At 46.1% G+C, this 13,840-nt stretch overlaps 5 protein-coding genes across 5 annotated transcripts; 2 read left to right on the top strand and 3 right to left on the bottom strand.

The window, feature by feature from the left end:
- Positions 1-221: 221 nt before the first annotated feature.
- Positions 222-422, bottom strand: N7469_011656 (uncharacterized protein; the record flags this gene model as incomplete). The annotated part of the gene is made up of 1 exon (XM_056650561.1): positions 222-422. The coding sequence occupies one exon, from the start codon at positions 420-422 to the stop codon at positions 222-224; it is 201 nt and encodes a 66-aa protein (XP_056494917.1).
- A 1,435-nt stretch (positions 423-1,857) lies between these two features.
- On the bottom strand, positions 1,858-2,139 carry N7469_011657 (uncharacterized protein; the record flags this gene model as incomplete). Its single annotated transcript, XM_056650562.1, has 1 exon — positions 1,858-2,139. One exon carries the CDS (start codon positions 2,137-2,139, stop codon positions 1,858-1,860), a length of 282 nt encoding a protein of 93 aa, XP_056494918.1.
- An 875-nt stretch (positions 2,140-3,014) lies between these two features.
- Positions 3,015-4,215, top strand: N7469_011658 (acetylornithine deacetylase; the record flags this gene model as incomplete). The annotated part of the gene is given in 2 exon segments (XM_056650563.1): positions 3,015-3,303; positions 3,314-4,215. The coding sequence occupies 2 exon segments, from the start codon at positions 3,015-3,017 to the stop codon at positions 4,213-4,215; spliced, it is 1,191 nt and encodes a 396-aa protein (XP_056494919.1).
- A 752-nt stretch (positions 4,216-4,967) lies between these two features.
- Positions 4,968-6,636, top strand: N7469_011659 (amino acid transporter; the record flags this gene model as incomplete). Its single annotated transcript, XM_056650564.1, has 5 exons — positions 4,968-5,117; positions 5,178-5,439; positions 5,524-5,715; positions 5,767-6,161; positions 6,214-6,636. The coding sequence occupies 5 exons, from the start codon at positions 4,968-4,970 to the stop codon at positions 6,634-6,636; spliced, it is 1,422 nt and encodes a 473-aa protein (XP_056494920.1).
- Positions 6,637-10,387: 3,751 nt separating this feature from the next.
- N7469_011660 (gamma-glutamyltransferase family protein) lies at positions 10,388-12,314 on the bottom strand (the record flags this gene model as incomplete). Its single annotated transcript, XM_056650565.1, has 4 exons — positions 10,388-11,641; positions 11,698-12,041; positions 12,093-12,111; positions 12,165-12,314. The coding sequence occupies 4 exons, from the start codon at positions 12,312-12,314 to the stop codon at positions 10,388-10,390; spliced, it is 1,767 nt and encodes a 588-aa protein (XP_056494921.1).
- Positions 12,315-13,840: the final 1,526 nt, after the last annotated feature.

The raw sequence follows: 13,840 nt of genomic DNA on the forward strand, positions 1-13,840 counted from the left end.
AGCCTCGACATTTCTAGCTATAATATAACAGATTAGCAAATTGCTATTAAAATTGAATTAAACGATTTACCATTTTCAAAATATCTTCACTCTTTGTCCCTTGTAAATCTTACTACAACCGGGTGTAACTTTACTACCTGTTTATTTCTATTCCTACTGAATTGGACGGACATGGCCTTCGCTTATGGTCCCTTACAGTGATGGTGGTGATGATGATGATTTCATTTACTTTGACACCTCGCGAGAGGATACACTTTAAGACGGGTCCCACGGATTCCCGCGGGGCCTTGACGGTGGCGGCCAGCACCTCGCTTCTCCGCAGCTGCCGCCGCCGCTCCTCCCTCCCACGGCCATCGTGGATCGGGACGGCGGGTACCGTTCGGTTTGTTCCATCGCGCGCTACTGAGTAGTAGGTATTCCATCGGGATAGTCCCGCAGTACAATCCGGAAATCTCTGTGTATCCGTCAGGATCGGATCTTCCGACAAGTGATGCCGGATGCACCGACCGTAGTATTGATGGAATTGTTGTTGAAGAAATATTATAGATATAAGAGAGAGAGTCTAGAAGATATATTTGAGATTCGATTGGTAGCAATTACATTTTCAGATATTCGATCTCTACTGGTATACTGAATTTGATTCTGTATATAGATTGGAATTGTGGTAATATATATCTCTATTTATCTATTTTCAATTTCTCTATTCAGTTTTTTTTTTTTTTTCAAAATCAAAATTACTGATAATAAAAGATAATTAGATTTTTTTGATATTAATATAAGATTAATGAACTATTCTAATTCTTTTTCTAGACTAAAAGAAAAATATAATATTAATATAGTCTCTGTTAGAATATTTATATATAGAGTATTAGCTGACACGGTGAGCGGAGCGCCGGAAACGGCGCCCATTGCACCGCCGTTCTGCCGCCTCCGACCGCCTGCCGCATACCGCAGTCTCCCTGCCCGGTCGGGCATAGCGCTCGCGTCCCGCCCCCGTTCAGGCTTAGCGTCACCCTGGCCGTTTTACCTCTCTGCCCGTCATCTATGAAGACCGTAAACCCCACTTCTCTCGTCGACGCACTTTCTTCTCTCCTTCATTCTTCATCACCGTTCCTTCACGCCCCCACCACCTCCTGCGCCTTGGCCCTCAGCTCCCATGCGCTGCCCCTTTTTTATCGTTGGAGATGCCGCTCCATCCGACGCCGCGTCCTACGCTTCGGCCATCTTCAGTCGCTGCGCAAGCTATTCATGAGCCTGATGTTGAGAAGGATTCCTTCCTTCTAGCAACGAGTTTCTCGGGCCTAGGCTAGGCTATTCTCGGGGCAATACGACGGAGATCTTCCGCTGCGCCAGTGTGGTTCCTACACCTAGCCTGTTTATTGAGACCTGATTCGGAATTGAGACTTGACTCAGAACGACCCGACATCGCCTTTGGTCGACTTCGTTCGGCTCGCGCGAATCCCCTTTTCTAGCGACACATGCTGCTCGGAGATCTTATCTCGCCCCCTCTCCTGAGGTTGCATTGCTCTGCCACTGCTGTCGATGCCGTTGCGTCCGGTGGACCCTTGTCGGTTCCTCCGTGGCTTTCCTATCCAGTCGATCTATCGCCTGCCGCAGGGCTCGTTCGGATGAGCCAATGGAAAAATTCCCGTATATGCACTTGATGTCCCTTCTGACGGGCGCTGCAAAGACGGTTGGCTCTCTTGAGATGGGGCCGGAGGTACCAGGCGAAAGATGAGAACTAGTCTGTCTGGCCTGGCCTGGACGAGATGTGTGAGTGTGTTTTCGGGGCAAGAAGAATCGACCTTTTCTGCCCTACAGGCAAGGAAATTCGTCGTACGCATGGAGCATCTTCACCTACAAAGAGGACTGGCACCACCACCGATTTACGAGCTTCATCCGGTACACATCCATATGAAAAACACGCTCTGATTTATCCATGTCCTCCAGTTCTTCAAAATCCAATTCATCAGGTTCCCTCACTGGCTCCTGACGTTCGGTATCAGCGAGATCGGGGTCAATGATGTTCCAGATACGATGGCGTTTAGCCACGGCCTGGATACTGGAGTCCCAGTAGTCCCAATCATTTGACGATCTCAGTTTAACGCCATGAGTGGCGGAGACAATCTTTGCTTCCATCCCGATACGAACCGGGTTGATACTCGAAGTGATGCCTAAACACAGTGCTCTCGGAGGCTCTCAAGGGTAACCGGGGTCGGCTCGTACGAACGATACTGCAGTGGCAGTGAAGCGTTGTAGTATACTCGAATCGCTTCAATTCAACTCGAACCGGTCAATTCAATCGGCTTGCCGGGCTCATAACTGTTGGAGAGCTTAGTGGGCCGTAATAGTACCAACCAATAGGAGATGAAAAACAATTCTATATTGTTGTTTTGCCCATTGACACGCATTTTATAACGGCACTAACAAATTACTAATCGACTACGGTTTCCACACAATATTTCGTACTCTCCGCCTACCTAGTAGGCAGTATAGACCCACACTAGGCCTGTTGTACTGACAGTTAACTATTTTGTGACTAATCCATACCGTAAAAAGCTTGGTAGACTCACTGGACCACATACACCAGAAGCAATCTGCCGCTAGATCTAATATCGCTTTTCTGCGGTCTGTCGACACTGCAAACCCCTTCGCGTTTTCTGCAGTGATTGGTGAGGCTGCAGAGCCGAGATGATCAGAATGCCTTCTCTGTTGAGCGATTTTCGGGCTTTAATTTGAAAAATTCGGTGGTTACCTCTTTCGCTGCTTCGGACGTTCAATATCGCCTTTCATGTTGCCTCCAGTAGTTTGAGCTAATATTGGTAGGCTATGTCTTGTACTCTCTCGTGGTGGGCATATGATCCTGGTACACTAAAGGTATAAAGCCGAACCGGGTCCATTTTCGCCATCCCACCCATAAAAAGCGTTTGAGCTTGTCAATGGAAGGCGCTCATTCAGATGATAAATTTCGAAGAATCTGCTCCATCAACGCTCAGCAAGCCAACATTTCAAACATGTCTTCCATATACAGTCCATCAACGGGCTCTTTCGATGTTACCGCTGAGGACTCGGTGACTCTGACCCAAATTTTGACTAGAATCGATTCATCAAATGTGACGTTATCAGCCACCCCGGGAGCCGGTGAGACGCAGATCGCGGATTACCTCACCGCGTGGCTCCAACATCGGGGTATCGAGACTCATCGAATTGAGAATGTTCCCGGCCGTCCATCTATTGTTGGTGTGATCAGAGGATCTGGTGGCGGAAATTCTCTAATGCTGAATGGCCATATCGATACCGTTAGTTTGACCAGCTACGAGCGTAACCCCCCTATCTGGACATATCGGAGAGAAACGCGGGCGCCCAGTTATTTTTGGCCGAGGCGCGTTGGACATGAAATCTGGGCTCGCCGCCGAAATGGCAGCCCTTGCGGCTATTAAAGCCAACAAGGTCCCCCTTCGCGGGGATGTCATCTTCGCCGCCGTGTCGGATGAAGAAGATGCGTCTCAAGGCACTCAAGACCTGATTGCCTCGGGCTGGCGCGCTGAAGGCGCGGTTATACCAGAGCCGACCAACCGCGTCCTCATTACGGCCCATAAGGGCTTTGTGTGGGCCGAGGTCGATATTCTGGGGACTGCAGCTCACGGCTCTGATCCGGCCTCGGGGGTGGACGCGATCTTGCAGGCTGGATGGTTTCTCACCGCTCTTGAAGAATACCAACGCCGGCTGCCAGTTGATGACATGATTGGGCCAGCATCCTTGCATTGCAGCTTGATACACGGCGGCGAAGAGCCGTCTTCATACCCGGCGAAGTGCACCGTGACCGTCGAGTTCCGTACTATTCCTGTTCAAAGCGACGAATCGCTCGTGTCCGATCTGAAAAATATACTATGCACAATCGCCCAAACCAAACCTACATTCCGATTCAACGAACCTCGACTGACATTGTCTCGTCCGTCCTACAAACTACCGGTCGAGCACTCGCTTGTTCAACAGACAATGGCGATTGCTCAGGATGTGTACGGCAGTCTTCCGTCGGTTGAGAGTATGGCGATCTGGTGCGACGCGGCTCTTCTTGCCGCTGCAGGGATCCCTGCTATTGTGATCGGCCCGGCAGGCCAAGGGCTGCATGCAAAGGAAGAATGGGTTGATGTGCAGAGTATACAGGAAACCGAAAAGATTTTCGTTCGCCTTATCACCGAGTTTTGTAACTAGACATAGTTATTCCTAGATAATCTAGATTGAGAAATAGTGGCAATTCAACAGTTCATCGCGGTTGTGCCAAATACTCAAATACTCATTGAAGGACTACTAGGCAAACTTAGCCGCGAGTCCATCGATCTTCTCTTTTTTGAGCGAAAATTATTCAAAGTCTATTCCGATAGAATTACGTTTTTCTAAACATCATCCCTGTGACGAACATGAAGCCCCGAAGCTCGCTATCAGCGCCCGCTCGCCAGCGAAAATATGCTACATCGCCCCCATTAAAAATTGCTGTACAGAGCTTGTTTAAAGGGATTTTTCTTTTGAACTCTTCTTAGAGTCATCTCAATAATAGCAATAGCGGCCTTTCATTCCGTAATCCAATCAATGGTCCTCCCACTAGTGAAGTTAAGTTCGTGCATGCATGTTCTTGGAAGGCGCCGTAGCCTTCCAAGAACATTCACGGATTCCAGATCCATTGTCGCGACCTTGCTATTTGCGGGTCGGAAGATGAAGGAGCATTAAAATATAGATTCGAATTTTGGCGCGGACAAAAGGATCATGAGTAACTGGCGAAGCCAGGGTTGCGGAGAGGTAATTGAAGAAGACGGAGTGTGGGATGATATAGTCTAGTGCGACGCCTATGGTTCACTATTGATATGAGCCTTATTCAGATGCTATAAAGGTCGTCGCAAATCCAGTATTCTCAGTACATTACCACACGAACATATCAAAATCGCTATTACACACCAATCGTAACCAGTATGTCCAAAATTGAGAATGACCCGGAGGCTCAGACGAAAGTTCAAAGTGCCGAGCGACCATTCACTACGGACAATGCCACAGATCAAGATGTCATTACCGAGGATGCAGTCTTTGGTACCATTACCACAGATGGCCCTAACTATCGTAACGTACGTGCACCTCTTCTTTCTAGCCGTCAAAGCTTTCAAAAGCTGATGCATGTAATGAAGATCGGATGGCTGGGAACATCAGTCCTTATGATGAAGGCCCAAATCGGTCTGGGTGTTCTCTCACTGCCTGCCGCGTTTAATACTCTGGGCTTGATTCCTGGGATCGTTAGCTTGCTTGTTCTCGCACACATCACAACGTGGGGTAGCTACGAGCTCGGTATTTTCAAACTCAACCATCCCGAAATGTACGGGTATCACGATTCTATGGGACTCGTGTTTGGTCGCGTCGGATACGAGATTATGACTATTGCGTTCGCACTCTGTATGTGTTCTCTGATGCAAGCTGATGTGGCCCACCACAAGTACAGGCACCGTTCCGCTCTCTGCTGACATATGTTGCTGACAGTTCTTGTATTTTGCTGTGCGTCTGGCTTGCTAAGTATATCGATCGCTTTGAATGCTATCTCCACGCATGCAACTTGTACGGCGGCATTCGTTGCTGTTCCAGCCGTTACGGTCTTTTGCCTAGCCAGCATACGAACAATGGGTAGCATTAGTTGGTTGGCATGGGTGGGTATGGGCTGTATCTTTGTTGCTCGTATGTTGCACAGATCGTGCTGCCTTGTTATAGATATACTGACTGCGGCAGTTCTCACTATCACCATTGGTGTAGGTACCCAAGGCCGTCCTGAATCTGCACCTGCCACCCCTGGGCCATGGAGGTCCGATTGGCAATTGGTAGCCCATCCAAGCTTCACTGAAGCCATCTCTGCTGTCACCGCCATGGTTTTTGCACTTACTGGTAGCCCGTTCTTTTTCGCCATGATATCAGAGATGCGAGACCCTCGCCAGTACCAAAAAGCCTTGTTTCTATGCCAAGGATTCGTTGTTGTCACATTTATCACCATCGGCGTTGTTACTTACTACTACTGTGGATCGTACGTGGCATCGCCTGTCCTTGGGTCTGCTGGGAAGACCGTCAAGGTTGCCGCCTATGCCGTCGCTCTGCCTGGTTTGTGCGTCAGTGCCACTCTTAGCGCCCATGTATGACATAATCCCGCATTGCTACGGGTTCCCTATGCTAAATGACTTACAGACTGTGAGCAAATTCTTTTTCGTCCGGATCCTACGTGGCTCTCGTCATTTATCTTCGAACACATTTGTTCACTGGGCTACTTGGTTTGTATGTGTTGGCGCTGCCATCACAGTCGCATATCTCATCGCCAGCGGGATTCCTATCTTTGATCGTCTTGTGTCTCTTGTTGGAGCTCTCTTGGGTACCCTTATGGTCTTCCAGCCGTTGGGTGTCATGTGGCTGTATGACAACTGGAGCATATTTAACGAAAACCGAACCATGGTAAAGACTCTAAAATTGGCTTGGGTCATCTTCGTTATCATGAGTGGGACTTTTCTCATGATTGCGGGGACATATGGCGCTATCGTGGGCGTTGTCGACGCGATGAATGCTAATGAAGGCACTCGTCCTTGGTCCTGCTCCGATAACTCTAACTCTGTATAATATTAGACAAGAAGAGCCAGTACTATATCGATCATTCTTTAGCAAATTCAATATATATCTGTTCTGTTCGAGGAGATTCACTTCAGCTCTCAACCTTCCTGTCTCTGGCCAGATTGGCACTTGAATGTGGGAGACTGTGTCATTACGACAAATCAAAACCGAGCAGTTGGAATATAGAAGTCGAAACAGATATCAAAAATTTGAAATATATAATGATCAGAGCTCGATTCCCTAAACAAAGATACGCCCTATCCCAGAGTACTTGGTGCAGTCTAGTAGACTGCAAGGGCGGCGAGAAGCTTATATATGGGCAGTATTGGACCCACTCGACAAGACTGCAAGCACATTTTTTTACGATCGGGCTTGAATTTAAGATAGGTTTGAAATTGGCCAAAGTTCTATACTATTACCTAAATCCCCAGCTCTATCAATATAATTACCGATATTCCTTGTATGACTAAAAATCATTTTACTACGCCCACAGCTAGGCCTCGCCAACACCCGCCCACTGCCCAAACCCGCCTGTTGATTGTAAGGTGATGCTTCAATGTTCATATTATTGAGGGAGTTGATTGTCTGTGGTGTTGCATGTTATATCTGTGTTGTCTAAGGTACAAGTCGACTGAGTCAAGTATATATGTATGCACGTGATCACAGCCTTATTATTATCTCAGCAACCGGGATATTTTCAACAGTATTTTCCTGTGGGCGGGTTGGTTGGGCTGGATTTTGGGTACCCGCGGGTTTTACGCGACTCAGGAATAGATAGATCCAAACGCACGACTCGAGCAAACAAAATCCACAACCAACCGCTCAAGATAAGAAAAATTCTTTCTAACACGGACAAGCTATTCCTTCAGTATAGCATCCTCTTCCTCGTCATCGCGATCCATATACCAGTCTTCCAGTCCTCTGCTGTCTATTGAACCGTCATCTGACACCTTCTTGGACTCTGATATTCAACCCTCTGTAAAAGAATGAGCCCCTTCCATTGGCCTTTGAATGTTGTGAATCTATCTCTGTGTATAGTAAAATTGACTACAGTCTTTCAGTGGACTCCACAAAATCTACAACCGAACCACTCGAAGACTTCCAGCGATACTTAGATATAAAGGACCTCAACACAGAAAGGAATGGATTTTGTATAAGGATATATCTAGAGAGAGAATTTCTTGAATAATAGAATAGAATAGAGACTGGCTAAAAACTGAACAAAGACAGCCAGTCCCAAATTAAATGATCTATCAAATCGCATTATACTGATACATAAAAATATTGTGACCAGATAGATGATATTGATTCTGGATATTCTCAAATTATCTGCCAGATTTATATTACCATATTTGATTATTCACAATATAAAGAAAATAGAACAAGTGCTATAAATAAATACAAAAAGTTCAATATCTGTCACAAAGAAAAGAAAAAAGAATTTCATCAGTCACTAATTTCGTATTTGTTGCAGAACTATTTTATAAGAGAACTATCCAATATCCAGAGAATAATAGAAATTCAGATTTAGAAACAGTTATTGAAAATATTTATCTGTCTTTATTTGTCTTTTCAGACAGTAGAGAATCCGGTATTTCAGAGACTGTTTAGTCTTTTATATTCTGGTCCCGGAGAATTGAAACTCCTATCAACCAAAATCTTGTAAAGACAGTTCCAGAATATAATTATCTATCGGCAGAATTCATAGCTACAAAATCTGTCTGACAATATCAAGATTTCTATTGTTTTAGATTGTTGGGCCAGTTTATTTCAGCAAATATTTATAACAATTACAGTTTATTTCATTGATAAAGATTGGAACTATAGAGAAATATTTTTTGGATTTGAGCCATTGCGCAGTTTTTACAAAGACAATAATTTTAGTGATATTTTCTACCAGCTATTGAAGAAATACAAACTTCAGGATTGTATTATTAGTGTTACTACAGATAATACAATCAACAATAATACTATAATATAAGTTTTGCAAAAAAAAGCTGATCTTTATTGGCGCAATTAGTTCCAGAGAATCAATAGCCCGGATTCTCTGTATAGCTCATATACGTTTATAGCCCCATCCTTCAGTGCTATGAGCCCTATGGCCTGCGAAGCCCTTCGCCGTATACACTGGTACCAGAAATACCTCTTTAGCCTGTGCAATCTCGTTTATAGCTGCGATGCTCTCTTCGGATGTAATGGCGTAGTCTTCATCAATATAAAATTTCGCCGTCATATCAATTTCTGCTTGGATAGACTCATCAGAAGCCAAAAGGCGCGCCTAGACGCTTGAGGACCCACTTTACTCTCGTGATGATTTTGCTGGGATCCATGGAGCCACCCTTCTGTAGACCAAAGTGGCAATCGATTGTAGCTTAATGAAATGGTTCATGAGGAACTTGTTAGCAATAAGGACCGGTAAAGCCGTACAGGAGCCAGCTATCTGATCGATGTTGTCCAGAGTAATGCCCTCCCACTCAGACTGCTCGATCGTCTGCACGAAGGTGAGCAAGTGAGCCACAAATCTATCAATTGAGCACCACCAGTTTGAGCACCACCAGTAGGAACAATGGCACGGCGTCCTTCAGTTCTAAATTCAAGACGGCCTGTTTCCATCGCCTGCTCGATTGATTTTGATTTGCCCTCCCCATTGCCCCCCGGCCCGTGGCCAAAGACAATATTTTCGGACATCCATGATTTGATTGAGAAGAAGATTGCCTCTGTATTCTTCGAGCTTTACATGCCACGCCATATCACGTGTCAAGATTAGAATTGGGGTGCGGCCTGCAACTCAACTCGCAGAGGCAAATTGTAGCCCAGAATTTGTCGGGTGGACGTCTTGGGTAATAATATGCGTCTATCCTTATTCAACGAATTGCCAGAATGAACTCCCGAGAGCCGAGTCCTGCTTCCAGAGATAGTTCCCGGTACATCAAGGTCCTCAAGCTTCATGAAGACATTCACATAGTGCTTTTCGGAGACTTTCGTGGTTTCTGGATGGGGTTGGGTAAAATCTAATGCGAACTGTCGGCAATGCCGCGTCTGGGTCTTTGATCTTATTAGTAACCATTCGTTTTCTTCGTCTGGATTGATGCAACTGAAGCTGGTGTGATGAGCGTGGTGGGTGATGGTTGGGGTTAATAGCATCAGATTTTGGAAACACATCATCTCAATAAAGAATTGGTACTTTCTATTTTCCACAACAAATCCTCTGCCATTGCGTCTATCGGTGTGTTGAAGGAACACTGATTAAAATGACCCAATTCCAGAGAAGTATGCGAGTAGGGACAATGCGCTGTGCATGGGAAGGCATCATAAAGGTGTTTCCAGAGGGTGTCAGGAGCTCTTCTGCAGAATTGAGGTGCCTGAAAATGCTTCGAGACGCCGTCAGGAGCGGGATGGGACGGAAGGGTACATTAGTGGGAAATGACTTAATGATGAGTGCCTGCCACCTAGGTATACCTTATACTAACAGAGACGTGGCCCATGTATTAGCTCGCCTGTGAAAGATGGAGAAACTGGAAATGACATACTTCGCAATTTGTTGCAAGAAAGTCTTGATTTATGTTTTTTGGAAGACGAAATAAGACAGTTCAATTAGTACAGTATTAGAGACGAGCAGGAGTGCAATTTGTTAAATAAGGACAACAAAGCTTCCCATCAACGTATCCGCCTGTAGCCAAGTCACACTGGCGATCCAACAAAGTTCAACATCTATCTCTGGTACACAGATTAACAGAGAACGTCAATGTCACGAAACATTCTACAAAGGAATCGCTTGGCCGTCGCCTCGAGGATCACTTGCCCCACTATAAATTGTCTTCTCTTCTGTATGGCGGCAATAAATGATTTGGCCACGGCCAAAAATCGCTCTGTCAAATCCTTTCAATGGAATAACATTGTGCCCAAGACGCTGCAAGGCATGTATTGTGTCTATTGCGATCCCATCTTCGACGTAGACAGGCATATCCCCGTCTTCACATGTCGCAGCCCCAATACATATCCGAGGAGCATCAATAGCCACTTGGGGGCTAAATTTGTAAACCAACATATTTAGAAGGACTTGTACGTGGCCTTGAGGCTGCATGAATCCACCCATCACTCCGAATACCGAGTGCAGGGAGCCATCTTTGTTTGTAATCATTGCAGGTATGATCGTGTGATACGGCCTTTTCCCAGGAGCAAGTACATTTGGATGGCCGTCCTCAAGGTTGAAATTGGCTCCACGATTCTGAAGGGTGAAGCCGCAGCCCCGAGGAATGATACAGGAGCCAAAATCTTCGTAATTGCTCATGATGAATGACATAGCGTTTCCATATTTGTCACTGACGGCAAAATAGACAGTGTCGCTGTGGTTATGAGCCGGGCTGCCATGGCTGTAAAGATCAGACGCCCTTTCCGCATCAAAGAGCTTAGCACGTTCAGACAGATAGGAACGTGAGAGCATTTCTTCAACAGGAACCTGAATCACATCAGGGTCAGTCACCCACCATTTTGCATCCGCGAACGCAATACGCAGACTTTCAATTATCGCATGCAGGTATTCGGGACTGTTGTGAGACTCAGGCTCAAACTTCGATATTCTTCCGGTGATTTGCAGTTCTTCCAGGATACCTAACGCCATGAGGGCCACGATCCCTTGCCCATTAGGAGGATGTTCCCAAACATTCACTTCGCTACTTGCGGGAGATGAATCCTGAAAATTGTCTGGGTTCAACTCCAAGGAAATCGCATCAACCAATTGGCTTCCAGTCTCGGCGTGGCTCTTTAAATCAGCGAGAGAAAGATATCCCCCACGCTCTTGCACTATCCGAACAATCTCTTCCGCAACTCTACCCTCATAAAATCCGCTCTTCCCTTCTGCGGCCAGTTTGCGAAATGTCTGAGCGAGCGTAGGAATTTTCATCAGCTCTCCCGGATGAGGATATCTGACTCCATCTTTTGCTGTCGGGTCTTTCTTCAACATTTCCCCAAAGTTCGGAGAAGCGTTGCGAAGCAAGTCTTCGTTCATTTTCCACTAGACCGGTCTTTGTCAGTTATCTGTCATTCTAGCAGGCATATGAAGTAGCCTACCTTGTATGATGCAATCTCAGAGACTGGAAATCCTTCCTCGGCCAATTTAATAGCAGGCTCAAGTACACTCTGAATGGAAAGGCTCCCAAACCGTTCCAAAACGTCAACCCACCCAGCGGCAGCACCCGGCGTGGTCACAGACAGGGCGCTTTGAAGAGGAATGGAGCCCTTGTGACGAAGTGGTATGCCCAAGTCTTGTCTGACTCGGTCAACGTCAGTGCTCAAAGGATACCGACCAGAGCCATTGAGTGCATGGACCTTCTTGGTCTTTGCCTCGTAGAACAAGCAGAACATATCCCCTCCAATCCCCGTCGAGCAAGGCTCGGTGACATTCAAGGCAGCAGCTAATGTATTTTAGTATTATGACTGGACGCATAACATCAATGCATACCCACCAACCGCGATTGCCGCGTCCTAACTTTCAAGGTCAGTTCATAACTCGAGAGCCATCTAGAAAGCTGGCGTACCGCTGCGTTTCCACCCTCCATCAATATCTTTTGACCTGCAGTGGATGCCAGCGGCTGGGTGCAAGAAACCATTCCATTTGTACTGTGAACTGTGCTTCGTCTGCTTGGAAAGGGCATGAAATCCGCATAAGGGTGTCGTGTGGACGCCATGGCTTTCGATGAGCTGGACTGCTTGTTGAAAAAGATAAGTAGAGTATGAGGATACTTATCCCAATATGCAATGCGAGAGCTGATGGAAACCTTCTCGTGAATAGATATCAGAAGTTCAACTTTTCTCCGCACGAGATAAGGGGTGTTGTCAGAAGGCGCATGTTTCGGGAAGGCGCCTATTGGCGAACATTTGAAGAAGTTAGAAACACCGGCGTACAGTAGCCCTTCTTCTTACACCGAAGATCATATTTTGTCATCATTTCATCTTCATTGACTAAGTTCACGAGAGATGTGGCTGATACATGGCGGGAAGAGGACGTTGGTGCCGCTTATCCCTGACTTTCATAAATAAAGGTCGCTCAATATGTCCACAAAATTTCGAAGCACCAATCAGGTACACTATCCCGAATGCAAGAAGCAGTGGGGATTGATAATCCTAACCGCTGGAGACTCCTCTAGCGGCAATTGAGTTTCTTTGTGCGGTTGAGACGGTTGGCTCCTTTGCAGAATTCAAAGAAGGATGTTCTCCTATCAAGGCTTCGATCGGATCGCAACCGGTATCTAAAAATCCCAAATTGCCCAGAGGATGCATGCCAGAAGATTGTTGTTTTATGTGATGAGTATTATCTTACGTTACCCGTGACGCCTTCGTCGGTCATTACCTACCATCTACCATAGAAGATCCGAGTAAGGAACCCTAGAGAGAATGCCAAATGACAGTCTTGATTCTTTCATCTAAGCAATACCTACATGATTTTAATTGCGGTTCTCCAGCTGGAAACACCCATATTCTCTCAATCCAGATCCAGCAGACATGATGACGTATGGAATCTGGGTCACCAGAATTTGAGCTGTTTTCTTCATACGAGGCTTGGTTCAGGAAAGGAAGTCGTGGCAGAGGGTAATTTTACCTCTTTCGCTTGTAAGCACAGCAATCTCTACCTATTATCCGATTAATGCTCACTTGTGTTCAAGAACACGTTAAAAGCTGGATTGAAGGTGAAAGGTTGATAGGATAGAAGGCGATATGAGCAGCCCAGATTTCCCCCAGAGAGCCCGTCACCCAAACAAATATGCAAGGTTGACATTGGAAGGCTGGGGCTGTTACTGACTTACAAAAACGATATCAAGTTCTGCTCCGATCTAATGACCATGCGCTCTCATTTTCCCAAGAGGATTGCAAAAATTGCATCATTTACTTCATCACAAAGTATCATCAGAAAGCCGCAATGGCAGCACCAGCGAAGAAAGATTGCGATCTAGCAGAACATTTTGAATGTTTGTGTAAATTCGGAGTCCGCAGCCTTGACGTGTTTCTCGAGAAGACATAACAGAGGACCACCATGGATTCACTCGTACACCGCTCGTTATCCACCATGGCTTGCTGGCTGACAATTATTTTGGATGACTTCACTTTTCGGATCCCTTACAGACGCTTTATTTGGTTTTGATTAGGATATGGTGCGAGCACAATGTCAACAGAGAGGAAATGCGCGCCGTAAAAGCAGGAATCATGGTAGGTCTAC

Source organism: Penicillium citrinum (genome assembly GCF_028827155.1).
Source record: "Penicillium citrinum strain IBT 23319 chromosome Unknown utg000012l:1.0-138595.0:1.0-138660.0, whole genome shotgun sequence".
In the NCBI taxonomy this organism is placed as follows: Eukaryota; Fungi; Ascomycota; class Eurotiomycetes; order Eurotiales; family Aspergillaceae; genus Penicillium; species Penicillium citrinum.